Here is a 24,334-nt window from a genome sequence, read left to right on the forward strand (position 1 = left end):
AGTTGAGATCTCATCAATTCAATGAAAACTCGGGTCATGGTTAGGTTCTGCTACAGAGGAGGCTCTGAAAGAAGCCTTCCATTCCAAGTGTTCCTAGGGCTTTAAAGGAGCAGGAGAGCCCACATTGAATCATATATAAATTTAAAACATTTGTATCCAAAATGTAAACGTGCTTATTCTACAGTGCAGCAATTCAACGTCTAAGGATTACACCCAAGAAGCAAACAAATGTGCAGGAACACAGTGTACATACAAGAATGTTCAGGAAAACACTGCCAGGAGGAGTTGTGGAAACAATCTAAACGGGTTGAGTAAGTGTAGCAGCCTGCTAACTGATTTCCTCACACCCTCTGCTTCCCTCCAATCTGCCCTCCACACTGAACCCAGAAAAATATTCCCCAACAGAAGCCTGCCTGGTCACATCACCACCCTACTGGCTACTTCCCCAAGATCTCTACTGCTCTTCAGTTGGAAGTCAAAAATCTTTCCTAGAGCCTACAAAGCCTGACTTTGGGAAGTGGAAGATGGTGTGAAGGCCCCTGGTTATGCACACAGATGCCTGTTCTCTCAATGATAAAATGGGGGAAATATTTTTTTTTTTTTTTTTTTTTTTTTTTTTTTTTTTGCAGTGCTGGGGATTGAACCCAGGGCCTTGTGCTTTTGAGGCAGGCACTCTACCAACTGAGCCATATCCCCAGCCCGCAAACAATTTTAAAAGGCTTTTGTGGAGTCGATAAAGTGTGTGTGGCATGTAGTAAGTACTCAATAAACACTAGCGATTTTTAATATTACTTCTATAGCCACCTCCTCCTTCACTCTTCCCCCAGCTTCCAGCCTCACGGGAACTTCTGGTCCCATGCTGAGCACCCTGTGTAGAAGGACCGTCTGCTTCCCTACCCCTCCTCATCCAGTTCATTCCTTCAGTACTCAGTCAGCTTGATTCTGTTGGGCTCAATTACCTTTCTTTGTTTATAAATGCTTAGAACCATTTGTTTTTCTTCATGGTACCTATCTGAACTTGGAATTATACGTTCACTCAGTGGGATCATCCGATTATCTCCCACTGGAATACACATTGTATGAAAGCAGGGGCTGTGTCTGGTTGTGCTCAGCATTACATCCTCAGCACCCAGAACTTCAGTTCTAGTCCATTTGTGTTTGAATAAGTGAATAATAGTTTGACCTATCCAGAATGTGGTCACGAAAAATAATTGTGCACATGCGCGCACACACACACACACACACACACACACACACACACACACACATTTGTGTATGTATGTATCCTGACTGGGAACCAGGATTCTCACTGCAAGAAATGGGAGATGTAAATGGGCATGCAAAAAGTAAAAACCCAGTGGCATTGGATTTGATTGGGAAATATCAGTATAAACTGCCAATTTTTTAAAAGTATGTATTTCCTAGGTCTGTCCATCAAAAGAGCCTAGAAGTAATGATTCTTCAACAACAATGAACACCCTGGTATCCAGACTTTGGTTTCTAAATACCAATTTCCTCTAGAAGAAACCAGGCTCCCTGGAAAACAGCTGATTCCAGGTCTGGGGTAAGGAAAAGCACAAGGTATTCCTGGAATATTCTATGCCAAAAAGCAAGGGAACACTCAAAGAATGACAAGAGACGTGCCAAAAAGATGTAAGAATCAGTGGAAGGGGCACCCACAGTCCAAACATGGAATAATCTGGACATTAAAATGAATGATAACAATGAATCATAACACACTGGATGAAAAAAAAATCAAAGAATTCACAGTGACATTAAAGAGACAGAAAGAAGGGCTGAGGTTGTAGCTCAGTGTAGAGCACCTGCCGAGCACATGTGAAGCCCTGGGTTTGATCCTCAGTACCACAAGAAAATAAATAAAATGTAGGTATTGTGTCCATCTACAACTAAAAAGATTAAAACAGAGAGAGAGAGAGAGAGAAACAGAAAGAAAGGAAAATCATTCTTCATAAGAAAACACCAGCAAATAAATGTAGAAGGAATGACATAATTAGGAAATCACCATTTGATAATCAGGACTGTAAGGATTTATTAAGGCAAGGATCATCAATAGATGCTAACTCACTGGGTAATTGTTTCTTGGGGAATGGCATATTCCTGTGAGCTCACAGTATCGCCCCACAGAATTACCTAATAATTACAAAGAGGAAAAGGTAATGACAATGGGAAGATCTGGAGGATACACTTACAACGTGATTAATCTAACCTGTCACCAACAATTGGACATTATGTTTCCTCAGTGATGCAATGGGAAGTCACATCAGCATCACTACAACATTTTTGCTAAAAATGTTAGAGAGAGATCTTCTAAAAAAAAAGCCCCAGGATGTGGGACCTTCCACAAGAAAACTACCCCTTCTTCTCCAAAGATGTCACTGTCATGAAAAACAAAAGGAAAAATAAAATGACTATTCTAGATTAAAAGAGATGAAAGAAACAAGACAATGGAATGTATGTACATTAACTGGGTCTCAGTGGGAGGCAGAGGTGGGGAAGCAGCTATGTAGACATCTGTGGAATTGGGAAAATCTGAGTACAGACTGCACATTAGCTGACAGTATGAAATCAGTACTAAATTCTTGGGTGTGTAATGGTAATAAAATATTCTATTAAAACCATATTTAAGTATATGAACATACAGATACTCATACACAAAATCTGCACATACATAAAATCCCAAAATGTTGTTCTGGATAGCAGATCGAGGACGATATTTTTCCCTTCCTTGTAGTTTTAGAATTTATCTATAATAAATACATATTGCTCGCTAACTATAAAGTCAATCTAAATCATATTTTTAAAATTTGCTTTCTTTTTCAAAATCTTTTATATTTTAAATTGTATTATGTATGGGTATTTGCTATTAAAATAACAGAAAAATGTTAAAGGTAAAATAAAAGTTAGAAAATATATCTGAAATATATTTGATAAACCATGGGGAAAAGTCCACCCTATAAGGATCTTTTAGGAGCAAATGTCAAATTTTTAACCATGGTTATTTCTAGCAAGTAGGATTGTAGGGGACTTTGTAACACATATTTTTGTTGCTTTTTACAAACATATTTAATAACATTATTTTAAATAAATTGTTCTAAGAAATTAACAAGGTATAGATTAAAACTCCAAGCAGAACAGGCAAATAAGCAATGAAAAGAGAAAAAGATATAATTGTTATAATATAATTTTCAAACTTGCTAATAACTTAAGTTCATTAAAATAATGTATTATTAATTATCTAAGAACCTGGAAATGATGGAAGAAAAAGAATAGTCTAGTGCTGGTGAGGCAGGAGAGAACTGGTACTTTTATTCACTACTATACAAAAATTGGCAGAAACTTTCTAAAGAGTAAAATAGGAAAAACACCTTTAAATTTTCATTTCTTCATGACTGCAATTTTAAATTTATCCTAAGGAATAACCAGAATTGGGTTCAAATATTAATGTGTTAGATAGTTCATAATAGTTTTACTTATAATAGTGGTTAAAAAATTACAAGCCATTGCCAGGTGCGGTGGTAACAGCTGTAATCCCAATAATTTGGGAGGCTGACAGGAGAATCACAAGTTCAAGGCTAGCTTCAGTAACTTAGTGAGACTCTGCCTCAGAATAAAACATTAAAAAAGGGCTGGGGATGTAGCTCAGTGGTAAAGTGTTGCTGGGTTCAATCCCCAGTATCAAAAAAAAATAACATATAAATACACATATGCACATATATCTATATATACATATATATGCCATAGTTATAAAGCAGTCCTTAAAAACCATGTCTTAGGATAACATTTAATAACATAAAAGTAATATCTTATGAGCAAAATATCTATACTATATACCAATAGTTTTAAATATTTTATATATCAGAGTATGATACTTAAACTATATAATATGTACATATATTATATATATAATATGCACATACATGAGATATATAAAGTATACCCTGTTACATATTAATTATAAGATATTTCATATTATAAATATATATTGTTATTTATTATATAATATACAGCATATGCTAAATATTTTTATTAGTGTTTAAGACATTTGAATTACTGGGAATAAATACACTGTTGTCACGAACTGAGTGATGAAGCTATGGATCATTTTTATTCTCTCTTTTTCTATGTTTCCAAAGTATTTTTAAATTAAAATTAAAACGAAACATCGTTTTGAAACCTCCCTTGGGATCTGTCAGAGATCTAAACTCCCAGGCTGACAACAAAGCACTCCTCTATGTAACTCTGCAGACGGTGCTTCTCCCATCTTGGGAAAGTCCATCCCCGTGGGTGGAATGCGACCTGTCCCCCGCCCTGCCTTCACCCCACTCTGCTCCAGCAGGATCCACGGCCTGCACACTCAGTAGCCGCCTCGCCAGGGCAGCGTGGTCCCCTGGAAGCCACCCACATCCACCGTGCCTGTCCCACAACTGCGGCAAGTGTGCCAAAAACAGCTGTGACTCATCAGGAACCCGAACAACAAACACACTCCCTGGAATGTACAGGCAATTAAGCACCGATGTAATTAAGGAGAATAACTATTAAATAAACGAAGTGAGTGACACACAGCAGCCACAAGGCAGAACGAGGCCCTCCTCAAGCAACTTCCTGATTTGACAGCAGCATGCGTCATGAGGTCTATGATACCCAAAAATTTATGATGCTTTTAACACACAAGGAAAACAGCTGGGAAGACGCAACATTCCGTGCATGGTTTGCCAAATGGGAATGTGGCATGCCCTTCTCTCGGCCCCTGGGAAAGCCCTTTTTCCATACAGCTACCTGTAGTCCTAACGTGGCTCCGCTGTCAGGACAAACTTGCTGTTGGCCCTTCAAAAGCCCCTATCATCTAAGCATCCTCTTAGACTTACTTTTGAGGCTGAATTGCCTGAGATTTTATGACTTGAAAGGAAGAGGACACTACCCTCTCAGTGACACTGCCACCAGCACACTGCCACTTGTGACTACCTGCCCCACTATGAAGCCTCTTCCACATGCTGGGCCACAGCACAAGTGGCCCAGCACAAGGCTCCTGGACGAGCTGGGGCTAGACAGGTATATTCAACGACCACTTCCACGAGGGCAGTTTTCACAGACAAACCTTCCACAGGTGTTGGGAAGGTAAAGACAGATCCCTCCCATTGCTGTACAGCCACCTGGAAAAGAAAACAAACCCCAGAAGCTGCAAAAACAGCAAGTAAAGACAAGTTGGAGAGGGGAGGGAGGAATGCCTACGTTGGTGGGGGAGCAGCGCCATCTCCAAGCCCTTGGCAAAGTGGGCAGTGGTGTCGTAGAACTCCAGCAGTTTGGTGAGCTCCAGCTCGGGCCCCGCCCTCTCCACGCCAGCGCTGAGGCAGATGGGCAGCGAGGGCACCAAGGCCCCCAGGGTCTGAATCAGCAGCACTGTCACAACCTCGTGAGGGTTCTTGAACACCTGCAGTGGGAAACAGGTATCTGTATGAGCTCACGCAACCAAACAGGAACAGTTTTTAAAGAAGCTGTCTTCTGGATCACTCAAAGAAATCCCCCTTAATAGCTAAAAAGTGACTAGTCAAGAGCTATAGGCCCAAAGTTTCCCTCACTGCAAACTGAACATGCTCAGAAAGCAGAGTAAGCCAGCAGGACTTGGAACATGCTCGGAACAACAGACAACTTCATGTCTCCTGCTGGCCCTGAGTGCCTTCCCCATTTTCAGATTTATCAAATGCTTTCATGCAGTATTTAGATGGCCCCAGAAACTGACTGGAGAGAGGACCATAAAGGTACCAGTGGAAAAATGGTGGGGGAAAAGAAAAGCAGATTCAGTCTGGCCCACAGCCTCTCCTTGACATACATCTTCAGTCTTGATGGATTCTCTTAAGGACCGCAGGAAGAGCGTATCTAGACCTATTGAAATGATTCACACTGATGGTCTTTTCTCTCACATTCTATGTACTTTAGATCTCTTGGGAAATTTTTGAATAATGTACATAGTTCATTTAGAAGGGGGTTCTCAACAATGCCAGTATTGACTAAGCACTTTTGTGTGACATCATAACCTACATATGTACAGACATGAAATGAGATACAAGAACACTTTTTAGGCAAATCCAAGGCTGAACAAAGTACAAATTTAAAACTATAAAAATTTTATTACAAAATACTTTGAGATAAATTAAAATGAAAAGAGCAAACCAAAACTTACAGCAAAAGCAGGACTGAGAAGGAATACATAGTTGTAGGTGTGTATGATTGAAAAAAAGAAAGATCTCAAGTCCATGACCTAATCGCACACATTAAAGAACTAGGGGGGGAAAAGAGTCGATTAAAGTTAGCAGAAGAAAAATAATGAAAATTAAAGCAGAGATAAATAAGAGAGTAAAAAATCAACAAAAGAAAGTTTACAGCACCAGAAATTTTTTTTTGCAAAAATCAATAAAATTAACTACTTTTATCTAGACTAAGAAAAAAAAAAGGATTTAAATTACTAAAATCAGATATAAAATTAAGGCACTGCACCAATTTTTCAGAAATAAAAATTATTATAAGGGAATCTGTGAACAACTACGTGCCAACAAACTGAACGAAATGGACAGATTCCTAGAACCACAACCCACCAAAACCGGCTCAGCAACAGAGACTCGGAATCATTCTCTCACTATAGTAAGGACAATGAACCAATAATCAAGAGCCTCCCCCTCAAAAAAGATCAAAATCAGATGACTTCACTGGTGACTTCTACAAAACGTATAAGAATAATTAAGGCCGACCCTTCTAAAACACTTGGAGAAAACTGAAGGAGAGAAAACATGTTATGGTCTGAACTGTGTTCCCCTAGTAGTCACAGGTAAGTCACGATCCCAATACCTTGAATGTGACTATACTTGCAGACGAGACCTTTAAAAAGGTAGCAAAGGTGCTATGATGTCCTTTGGGTGGGCTCTAGACCACTATGACTGCTGTTCTTATGCAAAGAAGAGATTAGGACAACAGACACCTATGGAGTCAAGACACAGGAAGAAGATGGCCTTCTGCAAGCCAAGGAGAGAGACCTCCAAAGCAACCAATCCTTGATCTTGCACTTCAAGACTATTAGAATGTGGTGAAAATTAATTCCTGTTGTTTAAACTACCCAGTCCAAGATTTCTGTTACAACTAACACAGAACACTCACTCTTTGTGGTCAGCATTACCCCAATTCAAAAAGCAGAGAGAAACACTACAAGAAAACTACAGACCAATGCAAACATCCTCAACAAGATACCAGGGAACTGAATTCAGCAGCACGTTAAAAGGAGTATGCACCATCACCAAATGAGATTTATTCCTGAAATGTAAGAAGAGTTCAATGTACAAAAATTAATCAATTTAATATACCACACTAACAGAATGTAGGGGAAAATACACATGAGCATCTCAATGCAGAAAGAGCATTTGACAAAACTGAATACCCTTTTGTGACAAAACATACAACAAACTAGGAAGGAAACCTCCTCAAGATGATAGGGCCATAAATGAAAACCCACAGCTCATATCATACTCAGTGATGAGACTGAACACTTTTCCCCCTCTAGGATCAGGAACAAGTCAAAGAAGCCTGCTTTTGCCACCCTATCCAACATGGTACTGGAAATTCTATCCAGAGCAACTGGAAAAGAACAAGAACAAGAAATAAAAGGCATCCACATTGAAAACAGAGTTATCTCTGTTTACAGATGACAGGCTTTTATGTGTAGAAAATCCAAAATAATCCACAAAATACTGTTAAGAGTTAAAATTCAGCTATGTTGCAGGTAATAACATCAGCATACAAAAATCAATTGTATATCAACACATTAACAATGAACAACCTGAAAAGGAAATTAATAAAACAAGTCTATTTGCAATAGCATCAAAAAGAATCAAATATTTAAGAATAAACTTAACCAAAAAGCTGAACAACTTGTACACTGGAAACTATAAAACACAGCAAGAAATGAAAGAAGACACAAATAAATGAAGACATCCCATGTTCATGAATTTGAAGACCTAATGTTAAGATGTCAATACAACCCAAAGTCACCTACAGATTGAATGAAATCGCTAATCAAAATGCCAATGGGAGTTTTTTTTGTTTTGTTTTGTTTTGTTTTGTTTTTAAGGAATAGAAAAATCCATTCAAAAATTCATTTGAATGCATGGGTTTGGATTTATGGCAGGCCTGCCCCTGGGTCTCTCACAGTGCCCCATGCCAGAGCAAACTACACTCCCAAACCACTGCCTGGCCTCTGTGTCCACAGGCTGCTGGCACTGAAGTTGGCTGCACAGTGGATAAAAGGAACAACAACAAGAACTCATTTGGAAGCTCAAGGAACCCTAAGAAATCAGAATAATCTTGAAAAAGAAGAACAAAGTTGAAAAACTCCCAATGACTTCATGAAGAAAGGGGAACACGTTATGGTCTGAACTGTGTCTCCCTAAAACTTATATGTGAAATCATAATCCCAATACTTTGAGTGTGACTGAAAACTTCTTCAAAAGTGAAATGATAGCATAAGGATAGACATGTAGACCAACGGAATAGACTAGAAAGACCAGAAACAAACCCATTCATCTAAGGCCAATAGATCTAAACAAGAGTGCCAAGACAGTTTCACAGGAAAAGGACAATCGGGGCAATGATTGGTTCTTAGAACACTGGACATCCACATGCAAAAGAAGAAAGGCCCTGATTTTATATTGTGTAAAAAGTTAACTTAAGATGAATTAAAAATCCTTAGCAACTGAGGTGGTCATGTACAGGGTCCAAAATACATTTGTTCTTTTTAATTCTCAGAGAATTTACAAAACTGCAAAGAACATTTGTTTCCTTTGCCACACCCTACGTTAGACTCCACATAGTGCCACCCTGCTGGAGTCCAAGACAAAAAAATAGGGAAAAGAAACAAACAAATCCAATAAATTGTGAAATGGTCAACCAGTTGCGGATGCTCCAATCTGTATTTCCTGGGCACGTCATCCTACCGGAAGTCAGAGTTAGACTCACACTTGGAAATTTAAAAGTGCCCAATATCAGAGCCCAACATTTTCCTACTGAACTCTCAGATATGTTTTCTGCAACTTCCTACTTCTGTCAATAATGTCTCCACAACCAGGATGAAAACCTCCCTTTTGACTTTCCTTCTTTCCATCCCTTGCCAGCTGCCAACCATTGCTTTAACAGTCGTTCCTTCTTCAGCTTGAACGGTGCCAGCACCATCCTTACCAGGCAAAGGCTCTCTCCTTTCTCCCACCTCTCCTTAGCAATTCACCCTATGCATCACCACTAAATTCTTTATTTTTAAATTTACTTCAGAAAGTCACTTATATTTTGTGTTTTTAAATATTGCAAGATTTGCCATTAATATTTTGGTGTTCTAGCTCTTTTTCATTGTAGCCATTCTGGTGGGTGTGCAGTAGTAACCACTGTGGTTTTAATTTGCACTTCCCTGATGACTAAGGGCACTGAGCTTCATGTGCTTCATGGCCATTTGTATGTTTTCCATTGTGAAGTGTCTATTCAAGTCTTCTGCCCATTTAAAAAACTGGGTTGTTTGCCTTTTTATTATTTAGTTGTAGGAGTACTTTATATATTCTGGATGTAAGTCCTTTGTCAGATACGTTTATAGACATTTTCTTCCAGTCTGTGGCTTGAGCAGAGGTTCTAATTTTGATGAAACCTAATTCATCAGGTTTTGTTTTGTTCTGGTTTGGTTTTTATGGTGCTGGGTTTTCCAACCCAGGCCCTCACACATGCTAGGCAAATGCCCTACCACTTAGCTACACCTCCGGCCCAGTTTTTTCATGAACACTTATTGTTCTCTATGCCTAAGGGATCATCACTGAGCCCCAAGTTTTGCAGTCTGTGAATTTCTGTTGTTCTTTGGAAAATGGCCACAGAATCCTTTCTGTCCAGTTATTTCAAAAAAGGGAAATCTCTATGGGGCTGGGGCTATAGCTCAGTGGTAGAGTGCCCGCCTAGCACATGTGAGGCACTGAGTTCAAACCTCAATACCACATGAAAATAAATAAAGGTTCACCTTCAACTAAAAAAATATTTAACAACAACAACAAAAAAGGGAAACCTCTAAACATAAGGGGTTTTAATTGATGCAGGCATTTTTTTTAAAATGCCACTAGAGGTCTAGAATATGACTTTACACATAGACCAACCAATTAGAACTCTCTGGAATACAACCATAGTCTAACTTTGCCCCCACCCGCCCTCAGGTCATTCGAGTAACAGCAAAGTGGGTATTAACACTACAAGAACAGACTTATCAATTTGGGCTACAGAAATACGTTCTGACCCTTCCTTCACTGCATACAAAAGCTAACGCACGATGGACCACAAATCTAAATGTAAAAAGCTAAACTCCTAGCAGGAACCATGGAAGAATATTCCTGAAACTTTAGAACTGGTGATAATTTCTTAGGATATAAGAAAAACAAAGAAAAAACAAAATTAGAGGTTTCATCAAAATCGAAACTTCTACTCAGGGTTGGGGATGTGGTTCAGTGATAGAACGCTTGCACAGTGCCTGCCTAGCACCTGCAAGTCTCTGCGTCTGATCCCCAGCACTGCAAAAAAATAAAAAGTAAAAAAACTCTGCTCAAGTCACAAACTGGAAGAAAATGTGCAAATGTCTACAAGACAAATCTGACAAAGGACTTGTACCCAGACTATATAAAGAACTCCTACAACTAAATAATAAAAAGGCAAACAACCTAATTTTTTAAAATTTATATATGGGGCTGAGAATTTAACCCAGTGCCTTACACATGCTAGGCAAATGCTCTACCACTGAGCTACAGCCCCAATCAAAAAACTCAGTTTTTTAAATGGGCAAAAGACGTGAATAGACACATCACACAGGAAATCGTACAAATGGCTGTGAAGCACATGAATAGGTGCTCAGTACCCTTAGTCACCAGGGAAATGCAAATTAAAACCACAATGGGATACTACTGCACACCCACCAGAATGGCTAAAATTAAGAAGACAACACCTAATGTTAGCAAGGACAGGAAGCAATCAGAACTCTCGCACTGCGTGGGAGTGCAATAAGGACAACCACTTTAGAAAAAAGCCTGGCAGTTTCCTATAAATCCCTATATACACCTGCCCTATGATCTCAGAATTCCACTCCTAGGTGTTTACTCAAGAGATATGAAGACATGTGTCTTAAAAAAAAAAAAAAAAAAAAAAAAAAACTTAAGAGAACAATGTTCAGAACAGCTTTATCCCTAATAGCCCCAAACTAGAATTAAACCAAGTCTCCATCAATAAGAAAGTGGGCAAACAAAATAACGTCTATTTATACCATGTCACAGAACCCGGCAAAAGGGAACAAACTATTTGCATTTTTTAACTAATCAAATGGTATATTTAAGATCACTGCATTTCATAATTTTACTTAAAAAAAATAAATATTTGAACTCGAGTTAATATATATGTGTATATATGCATATATATATGTTCTGAAATGAATGATATATTTCCAACTTATTTTTAAATGAATCAAAAAATAAGGTTTGATGAGCAGAGAGACATGGACAAAGGGACAGATCTGTGATAAAGCAAACACAGCAAAACGTTCATTGTACAACTGTGAGGTAGGTACACAGGTATTCACTGTAGAATTCGTTCAGCCTTTTTATATGTTGGAAAATTTTCATACTAAAATACTGGGGGAGGGTCAGGGTGTAGTTAGTTAGAGCACCTGCTTAGTATGTGTGAGGCCCTCAGTCTGATCCCCAGCAACAGGGGGAAAAGGGTTCATTTGAAATCTAAGGGAGACACATCTATAGACCCCAGTGCCTTGGCCTCATCTGCACTATCCTGAGCTCCAAGAGATGAAAGCCCACCTGTCATGCTTACATCCCATAAAGAAAATGGGCCACAGGCCAAAGGTATAAATAAGCATGAACTCATGCCTTACAAAACCAATGGTGAGGACCAAGCAGAAGTCTGAGAAGTTATTTTTCCCAGATGATTCTTAGATGAGGAAGGGCATGTATATGTACAGGCATGAGCTGCTTTTTCTCCTTGTGATTTGAGAAGCGGTAGAAGAGGCAACGTCAGGTAAATGAGTGTGGATAGACAAGCTCGCCAAAAACTCATGATTACACAAAAACCACTGAGGTTGGTTTTCTCCTTAAAAGCAAGCAAACATACAAAACCCCCTAAGTTGGAATTAGGTTGGTTCAAGAAATAAGAAGCCAGCATGGAGAAAAGTGCTTTGGCCATCTTGAACGCCATGACCCTTACAGGGAATCCTCCGAGTACAGTTGAGTTTATTCCACCAAATGACAGATGAACACCTAAAGAGCAAGTCACAGCTAATGGTGAAGAAAATAATAAGCCACACCACCAATAAGCCTATGTCATCATCGCCCCAAGTACTTGGGCTGCTGCTTCTAGAAGAGGATCTGCTGTACCCCCTGGCAGGCAGACAAAGCAACCATCTTTCATTCCCCTCTGGCTGGAAATTCCTAGAGACCTGGGGAGGGTAAGTGATGGAAAGCTTCCACCTAAACCTCTGTCTCACCTTGCCCCTGCTCAGAGGGTGTCTTCGACATTATACTCCTCTTCTAACTCTAGGTGTGCTGTGACAAGAAGGGAAACTAACTGCAGGCCAGGTAAGCTTCACCTGAGGTTACGATATAAACAGTCTGTTCACTCCACCACCTGACCAGGGGCCTCCTGCTTTCAGATCTGAAGATAATGGCTTCCAGGAATTCCAAAGGCTCCCTAGCTGAACGACAGGCAACACTGTCACATTAGATTCCATTTAAGATATGGATAAGGGTGATAAGAGGAGTTTTAATGGAAACTAAGGATTTCACTGACGTGGGTTTCCAAGCCTTTTAACCCCATGGGTGAAGGCAACAGACGGGGAGGTTCTTCCCATGGAGTTTGGCAGCTGACAGCAGGCGCTCTCTTGTCACCCGGGCTTTGCTCCCCTAAAACCCAAGTAAGCTCTTACCTGTGTAGCCCACTGGATTTGTGTGTGCCAAGCAGCAAGCAAGGCATCATAGAGGCCAGTAAGCTGGCGGTCCAGGGGTAGGTCACTCTGGCACAGCTCTTGCCAGGCTGCTAAAAGCTGCACCTGCAGAGGCAGAACAAAGAGGACCTCACTGGGTACACTAAATATGCTGCCTGCTAAAACTGCCCTGCCCTTCTGCCAACACTAGTGGGTTACTGCCGCCTGCTATCCTGCTACCCATTGAATCCACTCACTTTTTTTTTAAAAGAAGGCAGAAAACAAACAAAACACAGCAGAGTCACCTGCTCTGATAATCATCCAAACCTTGAATCTGTCACCCTCCAAGCAGCTCTCTCCTTTTACTCTGCCCCAAAGGCATGCCAGGGTGTTTCCACCAGAACAGACCTTAGAGGTGGGTGTGAGTGGGTATTAAAGCTTCAGGTCCTCACCTTACTGTTTCAAAGACATGGGCCTCAAGCCTTGGGCTTGGAGGAATGAAAGTTAGCCCAGGAAGCTGCTGAGGTTTTTGGTGACCCCATAAACTTACAAAATTCTCACAGCTTGCTGGAGGGCACAATAAAGTTTAAGACGTGAATCTCCTTTAAGATAAAAAAAGGCAATAAATTAAAACAATTTTTCAAGTCTGTTTGAATTCATCTAAATGAATCCAGCTATAACTACAAAAGACAAGGAAGACTGATGATGTTTTCCGACTGGCAATTAGATGAGTCTATACGCTGGACCAAGAGTACCCCCTACTGGTTAACTGAAAGAAAAACAGTCCTTGAGTCTAAAACTGGGATTCTGTTGCCCGAGCTACGAACACTCCACAGTCCTAATGGCTCATGGTTTCTTACCTTGTGACACTTGTAATAGTATGCAAGGAGCTGAGGCATCCGGTCAATTTCAGTAAAAACCTTCACAAACATTTTGGACTGATCTAAAGAACAACATAAAACACATATCAAACTGTTACCAGGCTTTCTGGTGTAGCTAAGAGATATAATTCACTAGGTTAAATGTGATTCTATGTAACTAGTATTCAGAAGTTCCTACAGGAAAAAAAAAAAAAAAAAAAAGAATTTCCTACAGAGCTAATGAATTAGCTCATGTGTGGGGGTCATAAATATGAAAATAAGTAAGATCAGGAGCAGAATGTTACCTGACAATCAGACAACACAAGCCCTGCTTGTTAAAAGTCAACAAGCATCACCGATAAGCGTCATTAATATAGCTGAGATTATCCATCAGTAAAGTTATCAGCCCATATGTATGGTAAAATGAATTAGATCAGGGCTGGCACTGGCTGGAGGGCAACCCTGGGATGTAAAATTTAAGGAAGCCATCGCTCTCAGGGTTGTGCAAGGACACACCCACTTGCCTCACCTAGTCCTGGCCCTGATTTGAATCACAAACTGTCAGCGACAAGTACCTAAAATAACTTATAATTGACCTCATTTTGTAGGTGAGAAAACTGCAGCCCAGAGAGTTTTAGATACTTGCTGTCAATGGCAGGAATGCAAAACTATAGCAGAGGCCAAAGTGCTGATGTTCAACTGTTCTGGCCTACAAAAAAAAGCAAGTCCATCTGACTTGTCAATCCGGTATTTATATAAACTAAAAAACACTGAGACAAGCAGGTCTCTGTCAGGTGCCAAGAACAAATCTAGCTCTTTACTGCCTCAGGGCCTTTGTACTTACCGTATCTAAGATGATCTTCTGGTCCCTATTCAGCCACCTAGACTAGGTTCCTCCTGTACTCCTTGTCACACATTCTCTTCACAGAAACCATCACAACCTATACTTATTTTATTTAGTTACTTATATAACAGCTCATTATCTTTCTCATCCATGGAAACACAGGCTACAAGGAGGGCTGCAACACCTCCTATCTTGCTTCACTGTCCCCAGAAATTAGCCCAACACACAGCAGACACTCAACAACTGTACTAAGTTACAGAAGATTGTTTAAATAGCATTGTTTTTCAGCACTATCAGTAGCACATTCATGGCAGAAAAAATGGAAAACAATAAGAAGAGAAATCTACACTCTGTTAGCCATTAACATTTAGATGTACATTTAAAGAAAGTTTTTAGGAAATAACTGCTACAATGTGTGCATGTCTAAATGTATGATCGCAATTTTCAAGACGTCTACCCAACAGAGTAGAACTTCTTTAAATGAATAATAAAGCAGAATTTACCACAACAGCAAATGGCACAATCAGAAGTTATATCAAGAGAGAGAAGATCAATAAGGAAGCAGAGGAATTGAACCACAATATAGAACAATTAGACCTGGCAGACACAAACAGCAGACTGTGTTTTTCTCAAATGAACAGGGAGTATTCTCCAGGACAGACCATAAGTTAGGTCATAAAATAAGTGCTAATAAATTTCAAAAGACTGAAATCACGGAAATCTTATAGTATCTTTTCTCATCACAATAGAAACAAACTAGAGATCAAAAGAAAAGAGAGAACCGGAAAATTAAAAATATGTAAAAATTAAACAACATGCTCTCAAACAACAAATGGATTAAAGAAGAAATTCTGAGGAAAATCAGAAAGTGCTCAGAGACAAATGGAAATGAAAACACAATATACCAAACTTACAGGATGCAGTGAAAGCAGCTAAGAAAGTAATTCATGGCTTTAAATGCCTACATTCAAAAAGATCTCAGCTGGGGATGTGGCTCAGTGATAAAGCACTTGCCTAGCATGCACAAGGCCCTGGGTTCCATCCCCAGCACCACAAAATAATAATAATGATAATAATATTAAAAAATCAACAACCTAACTCTAAATCTTAATGAAGAAATAAGATAAGCTAAAACCAAAGATAGCAGAAGGAAAGAAATAAAGATTAAAGCAGATAAATAAAACAGACTAGGAAAATAAAAGAGAAAAGTCAATGCTAGTAGTTGATTCTTTGAAAAGATAAACAAACTTGACAAATCTTTACTTAGATTCACTATGAAAAAGAGAGAGGACGTAAGAGAACTAAAGACAAGTAAAAACGAAAGCATTACTACCAATGCCACAGAAATTAAAAAAGGATCATATTGAGTACTTTAAACAGTTATACACCAACTCACGGAATAACCTAGATAAAACAGACAATTCCTAAAAACACCCAAATTACCAACATGAAATCTTAAAGAAATGGAAACAGAGATAAGATTTTTTTTCCTATTTGAATTCCTTTTATTTTCCTTGCCTAAATGCTCTGGTTAATACTCCCATTACTACATTCAATAGAATTGGAGAAAGTGGGCATCCTTGTCTTGTTTCTGATTTTATTGATTTATTTATTTAAATAAATCTAGCTCTTTACTGGGGTAATGGGGATTGAACCCAGAGGCACTGTATCACTGAGAAAACCCCTGGGTTTACATCCCCGTTCCTTTTTATTTTGATACAGGGTCTCGCAGTTGCCCAGGCTAGTCTTGGACTTGTGATCAGCCTTCCAAGTAGCTGGGATTACATATGTCACCATGCCTGGCTGCCCATATACTTTTTTTTTTTTTTTTTTAATATCTTTAGCTGGAGATGGACAGAATGTCTTTATTTTATTTTAAATTTTTTTTTAGTTGTTGATGGACCTTTATTCTATCTTATTTTTTTATGTGGTGCTGAAAATCGAACTCAGTACCTCGCACATGCTAAGTGAGTGCTCTACCACTGAGTCACAACCCCAGCCCTTGTTTCTGATTTTAGAGGAAAGACTTAGAATTATCTTCACCACTGAATATTTTTTATATGGGTAGGGCTGGAGTTGTGGCTCAGTGGTAGAGCACTAGTTTAGCATGTGCGAGGTACTGGGTTCGATTCTCAGCACCATATAAAAATAAATAAAATAAAGGTTCATCAACAACTAAAAAATAGCTTTAAATAAATAAATAAATAAAATCAGAAACAAGACAAGGATGCCCACTCTCTCCAATTCTATTGAATGTAGTAATGGAAGTATTAACCAGAGCATTTAGGCAAGGAAAATAAAAGGAATTCAAATAGGAAAAAAAATCTTATCTCTGTTTGCAAGCAAGATCTTATATACAGAAAACCCTAAAGCGTCCACAAAACTCTTGGAGCTGAGTAAAGTAATGCAATCCCAGCTACTCAGGAGTCTGAGATGGGAGGTTTGAGGCCAGTCTGAGAAATCTAGTGAGACCCTGTCTCAAAATAAAAATAAATAAAAAGGGCTGAGAATGTAGCTCAGTAGTAGGTAGTACAAACCCCAGTACTACAAACACACAAAATCCTATTAGAACTAATAAACAAATTTAGCAAAGTTACAAGATGCAAAAACAACACATAAAACTCTGTTGTTTCTTTACATTTAATAATGAACATCTTAAAAATAAATTTTTAAAAATTTCAGTTACACTGACATCAAAAAGAATAAAATGCTTAGGAATAAACTTAACGAAAGAGCTAAAACACATACACTGAAAACTACAAAGCACTGCTGAAAGATATTAAAGACACAAATAAATGGAAAGATACCCCATGCTTATGGATCGGAAGACTTAATATCAAGATGTCAATACTAGTCAAAGTGATCTGCAGATTTAATGCAATTCCTTCCCAAATCTCAACATTTTTTGCAGGAACAGAAAAATCCATCCTTAAAATTTTATGAAATCTAAAGGAACCCTGAATAATCATACCATTTTAAAAGCAAACAGAATGAGTCTCATATTTTCTGACTTCAAAACTAACTACAAAGTTACAACAATAAAAAGAGTGTGGTTCTGACATAAGCACAGACATATAAACATCTTTATATAGATTATATAGAGAGTATATTCTGATCCAGAACAATAGTGGATCCAGAAACGAACACTCATATACAAGGTCAAATGATTTTCAACAAGAGTGCCAAGATCAGTCAATGGAGAAAAGAAAATTTTTCAACAAATGGTACCCAGAAAACTGAATATGCAAAAGAAAAAAGATGGACTCTTACAAAAATGAACTATAAAAATTAACTTAAGGGCTGGGGGTGTAGCTCAGTGTAAAATGCTTGCCTAATACACTTGAAGTTCTGAGTTCCATCCCAAGTATCAGGAAAAAAAAAAAAAAAAAAAAAAAACTCAAATGAATTGAAGACTAAAAGTAAGAGCTAAAATTACAAAACCCTTAGGAGAAAACCAGGAAAAAACGTAACAGTAGATTCGACAATTATTTCCTGGATGTAACAATAAAATCACGAGGGAAAAATGAAAAATAAATATATTAGTAAATATATTAGACTACATCAAAATTTAAAACTTGTGCAAAAGAACACTATTAACACAGTGAAAAGACAATACCAAAGCCAGGTGCAGTGGCACAAGCCTATAATCCCAGGTACTCAGGAGGCTAAGGCAGGAGGATCACAAGTTTGAGGCCAGTCTGAGCAACTGAGCCAGACCCTGTCTCAAACTTAAAAATTAAAAAAAATAAAAATAAAAAAGCAGAAGCTGGTAATATCACGCAATGATAGAGCACCTGCCTAGCAAGCACAAGGACCTGGGTTCCATCCCCAGGGCTGAGGAAAAGGACTAATCCCCCGAAAGTCTGAAGATTATAAACAAGGACAAAGACCTACTAAAGCAAACAAAAAAGAAAGCAGAGCTCATAATATTTAATACCCAATATGAACTAAGATAGAAAGCATTCAATGGGGCCATGGCAATATTTAATAAAAATTATATTTAAATACTAATAGAGCAAGAAGTAAAAAAGTGAAAAGTTTCCCAAGTGCCTTTAGAACTCAACACAATCATGATACCAAAGCCAAGCAAAGATATTCACTCATGGTATCTCAACAAAAAGAAAAATCTAAAAATTAACAAATATCTAGCAGTACATTTACACACATACACAAACACACACATTCAGAGTGAACAAGTAGGTTTTGTTCTTAAAAGGCAAAAATAGGTCATATTAGGAATGCTATTTATATGATTTACCATGCTTAGTGGTTCAGTGGAAATAAAAATAATAAATTAGATCCTGATAGATGCTAAAAGGCATTTAACAAATTTGGTAATGATATTTATTTTTTAAAAATTATCTAAGTGCTCACTTTGACAGCATAGTAAATAAACATGACCTAACACCATAGTCTTCAGTGCTTTCTGAACCTCGTTACTGCGTGACCCAGGGACTATAGACAAAACAATTCTCTGCTGGGGACAGAGGTACACAGTTCTCCAGGGCTGACCTCAAGGGGCACCAATTCTGATGTGGCTTCACTAGCAGGGAAGTGAGGCCAGACCTTTCAGCCCTTGACCTGGAGCGACTGAGTGGGAGAAACTGCCTTCGGAGGGAGCAGTGTTATGAGGGGACAGGAGGCCAAGCTGCACTCACACACCAAATACTCAGCCATCCAGGGGGTCATTCCCCAGGGGTTTTGTACACTTGGAGTGACCATAAGTCCCAACTGGCCCTGAACAGTCCTGGTTCGTACCTGTTGTCCCAGCTTAGTTATGAAAGCACACCTTCAGTCATAAAAAAGTGGGAAATTCCACCGTTGGCAACAACAAAGATGAACCCTAGAGGCATTGTGGTAAGTGAAGTAAGTCAGACAATGAAGACAAGCAATGCAGGCCACATCTATGCGTGGAATCTAAGAACTCAGAGAAAGACAGACGAAGGGCAGGTGCCAGGGCAGGGTGGTGGGGGAAATAGATGTTGGTCAAAGGGTACAAACTCCCAGTTATAAGAAGAGTAAGTTCTGGGGATCTAATACACAGCACGGTGACTACGGTTACTAACAATGTGCTGTGTATTTGAAATTTGCTAACAGTAAATCTTAAGTGTTTTCAGCACAGTAAGAAAAAATGATAACTATGTAAGCAAGCAACTCCCTTAATTTTGGAAATCACCTTACAATATATATCAAAGCCTCGCATTGCACATCTTAAATATACACAATTCTACTTGTATACCTCAGCTTTATTGAGGCACATAAATATATCCTCGCTTAATAATAAATTACATGGTCAACTCACTATATTAGAATATTAATGATTTTATGTGTGATAACAGTTTATATGTGCATGTGCATGTGTCTACATATTCATGTTTATAATTACCTAGCTTTAACTTTCTAAAAAAACAAAAATTAGTGAAAGCTGGCCCCAGCATGCCCACCTGCCCTGAAACAAATTTAAAACTCAAAATTCTTAAGATATGAGTTCTTTTTTTTAAGGGGTGCTGGGGTACTGAGGATTGAACCACTGAACTACATCCCCAGCCCTTTTTATTTTTTAAAAGACAGGATCTCACGTGGCTTAGGGTCTTGCTAAGTTGCTGAGGCTGGCCTTGAACTTGTGATCCTCCTGCCTCAGTCTCCTGAGCCACTGAGCTTACAGGTGTGACCACTATACCAGCTAAGATGAGAAGTTATTTTATGACTTAATTTCATCACTGGAAGTATACCACCATTTAAATGAAACTGATGCTTCATCTCAGGGGCTGAGAAAGAGAAGTGTTTTCAGAACAGAAGAGACACAGAGTAAAATATCATCTACTGCTCTGATAATGAGAAACAGGAAAACATAAACTAATACCAGGTCTTCAAGTTTGGTGATGATATGACTGTTGGTGATCTCAACAGAACAGGGTTTGGAGAATACTGAACCCAGAGGAGAAAAGCTCAAGTAATATAGGAGCAGATGCAAAGGAAGCAGAAGAGGTAGAGACTCTATTCTAATATAAATGTTGTGAAGGTAAGAAAACAACTTTCCTGCTGCTGCTTCCTGGTTAATCAGTAGTCTTGAAGATGACCAAGAATGGAAGAATGAGGGAAAGTGAAATGCTGAACAATAACTTAACATCATAATATTCTTGATAAGGGTCAAAACTCATTCCAATGGCACATTTAAATTTTGTACATTTCTCTAAATATAAACTTTACCTAATGATCATAATCCAATTTTGAGTTGTATTTACTGATACGAATACTGAAGTGTTGAGGAGCGTGGCGTCTGATGTTTGCAACTTTGAAATGCATCAGAAAAACTAAGATGAACTGATGGATGGACAGGTTGGTAGACATGTGATAAAGCAAACTGCAGCATAATGCTAATGCTGGAATCCAGAGGGTGTGCTCATGGTATCTGTTTCAACTTTTCTGTTTGAAAATTTCATATAAAATGTTGGAAACACATAAGCATCATAAGTTATAATTTATTTCCAATTTTTTTTCTTTGTAGTACTGCAGATCAAACCCAGGTCCTTACACATACTACCCAAGAGCTGTACAACTGAGCTACACTCTTAACCCTTTCATTTATTAATTAATTTATTTATTTTTGAGTCCTGAGGATTGAACCCAGGGGTGCTTTACCACTGAGCTATATCCTCGGCCCCTTTAATTATTTTAAAATTATTATTTTAATTATTTTGAGACAGGGTCTTGCTAAGTTGCTGAGGATGACCTTGAACTTGTGATCCTCCTGTCTCCACCCTCCCAAGACGGGTGCCATGGTGCACAGCTACTTCCGGTCTTTATAACTTGATCAACATCGAGACATTCTCAAGACTGAAGACTCAGAAAGTCTTATCTTTATAAAGAAACACGCAGAGACAAGAAAGAGCCACACTCACCTACAGACTGAGAAGTGAAGGCAGCTACAATCTGGGGACTGGCCAGGGCCTCCAGCCTGTTCTTCAAGGCCTCTAAGTGCACACATTTTTCTGAGTAGTCTGGAGTATCAACAAGCATCGTTAAGCTGTTCTGCATGCCGGTTAGCTTGGCAGAAATCACAGTGATGTCCTATAAAAAGATGAGAATAGAGGATATTTATTTTGAAAGACTTCTGCTACCTCAACTGGGAATGAATAAAATACAAGAAAAGGCAATTTGCAATACACAAATAAAATGGCCCATAAACATTATGTTCAACCCTTATTAGTACTCAAATGCAAATTAAAACAAGAATATGCCATTTTCCTCTAAAAAAAAAATAAAAGAGGAACTCTTTTGAAAAATTATGAGATCTATTCTTGGTAAGGGTGCAAAGAAAAAAAGACACTCTGGTGTCATACATGTCCACTCACTCACTAGAACAGCAATGTGACAAGAGTCTTAAACATATTCACATCATTTAACTTGGTATTTTCTCTTCAAGAAATGGGTCTTAAAGAAATGATTATTTCTTTAAGGGATGTAGAGATATTAATATATTATAATTAATGTGATTTTAGTGTTGAAATAATAAAAGCCTGGAAGCAACATAAATCTTCCATTATAACAAATGAAATACAAATTATGGGACGCTCATAATGGTATGTGGAATCCTGTACAGACACCCAAAATTAGGTCTGTAAAACAAGATATTTACAACTTACTATTAAATGAAATAAACACTATAAAAAGTATATAAACACAAGAGTCCTAATTTTGTTTCACATATATCAATGTAATATATGAAAGATATACAAAACACACTTATAACTTAAAATACATACCCATGACATTTACATACACACAAAATACATCCCTAAGTAAAAAGGTATACAAACACATGAAAAAATTACCTAACAGGCTTAAAAAATATATTACTAGGGTCTAGAACTATGGGTCATTTTCTTTTCTTCCTTGTGTATTCTCTGAATTCTTCAAATCTTCTACGATACACACGTTATATTTTTAATTAGAAAAATGAAGACTTAATTAAGAAAGTACTAACTGATAGTATTTCAGCATTCAATGGTGATCTATAATGTATCAGACATTGTATTAGATACCTGAGACTCCACGATAAGGAAGGTCACATTACAAAGATGTGCTCACAGCTCAGTGGGATAGAAAGATTATGATACACTTTCAGAACAATGGCTCAAGTGTTACAGGAGCAATCAGTTTTGCCTCAGAGAGTCAAGGAGTGTGGGCAGAGCTATGATAGCTATGATATGGTGCTTTGGCTGGACCTAGAGGGATGAGTAGAAGTTCACTCTGATGCAAAGAAAAGCAGAGGAAGGGACAGTTCAGGCAGAGAACTGAAGACAGGAAAGGAGATGGCACACTGGTCTGGAGAAGTAACAGGCAGAGAGACATGGAGGGAGGGGCCAGGGAAAAGTTGAAAAAGCAGGCCACAATCGGTCCTGAAACGCAGGCTTGCCCTGATGGTGGGCTCAGAATTGATCCAGAAGAAAATGGGAAATCATTGAACGTTAAAATGCAGGAGAGGGGAGGGAGATATGGAAATGGCACGTGCCAATTTATGCTTTCAGAGATCCCTATGGTCACATGTGGAAGATAAACTGGAGCGGGGTAGGAACCTAGTGGCAAAGAGACCAATGGATATCTGTTGTAATGGTCCAGGAACAAATGATTAAAAGCCTGACTAGAATCACAGCAGAGAGGTAAAAAGAACAGACGTAACTGAACAGGGAAGAGGGAACGGTTAAGACTTCTGAGGTTTCTAGGCTAAAGGCTTGGATGGAAAACGGCCCTATTAACCAGGATGAGGTGAACACAGGAAAGAACAGTGGTTTGTGGCTTTGGAGACAAAGAATTCAGTTGGGCATGGTGGCATACACTGCAATCCCAACTACTCAAGAGGCCTGAGTCAGGAACATCGTAAGTTCAAGGCCAGCCTGGCAACTTAACAAGACCTTGTCTCAAAATAAAAATAAAAAGGGTCAGGGACGTAGCTCAGTGGTGGAGCACTTGCCTAGCATGCATGAGACCCTGGACTCTATGCCCAATTCTGAAAAAAAAAAAAAAATAAAAACAGAATTCAGTTTTTGAAATGTCAAAGGCCAAGGGGAGTATAGCTGGATATAGCTGGGTCTTGTGGGCAGTTAGTTTCAAGTATCAGGATAGTAAAGGGCAAAAAAACAAGATTTATTTAAACTGCTAATTAACATTAGTAGTTATAATAGTAAACTATTAATTATTATAACCAGGTACCTGATTGACTGATTGATTGCAGTCCTTGGGATTGAGCCTCACGCACGTTAGGCAAGCACTTTACCACAGAGCCACATTACCAGCCCTTCTCTTTTCTTTTTTCTTCTGAGACTGGGTCTAAGCTGCCCAGGCTGGTCTCCCATTTGCGATCTCCTGTGTCAGCCTCCAAGCCGCTGCCTTACAGCTGGGCAGCAGCGCACCTGGCCTGGGCATGTTTACTGAGGCTCCTCCTCCACCCACTCTCCATGACCCAGAGGCTTCATTCAAGCCAAGTGTGCAAAGTAAAGTGGGCGGAAGCACTGAGGGCGGTTTCAGATCTTCCCTCCAGGACGTCCGAACGTTTCTGCCTGCCGCACTGACATCACTGAGGAAAGGCTGTAGCACTTGCCTTCCACAAACCTCAAGGTCCTGCCTAAGTGA

The 24,334-nt window shown here is 38.8% G+C and overlaps 1 protein-coding gene across 1 annotated transcript in view; it reads right to left on the reverse strand.

Annotated features, from left to right (window-relative positions):
- The window catches only part of COG7 (component of oligomeric golgi complex 7), a 62,011-nt gene that overhangs the window by 32,212 nt on the left and 5,465 nt on the right, over positions 1-24,334 (reverse strand). Inside the window, exons 4-7 of the mRNA XM_079121751.1 lie at positions 21,604-21,772; positions 13,858-13,940; positions 13,001-13,123; positions 5,251-5,449 (exon numbers count right to left, since the gene is read on the reverse strand). Of these exons, the coding sequence (XP_078977877.1) occupies positions 5,251-5,449; positions 13,001-13,123; positions 13,858-13,940; positions 21,604-21,772 (574 nt within the window). The remainder of the gene's footprint in view (positions 1-5,250; positions 5,450-13,000; positions 13,124-13,857; positions 13,941-21,603; positions 21,773-24,334) is intronic.

Source organism: Sciurus vulgaris (assembly GCF_902686455.1).
Source record: "Sciurus vulgaris genome assembly, chromosome: 18".
NCBI lineage: Eukaryota > Metazoa > Chordata > Mammalia > Rodentia > Sciuridae > Sciurus > Sciurus vulgaris.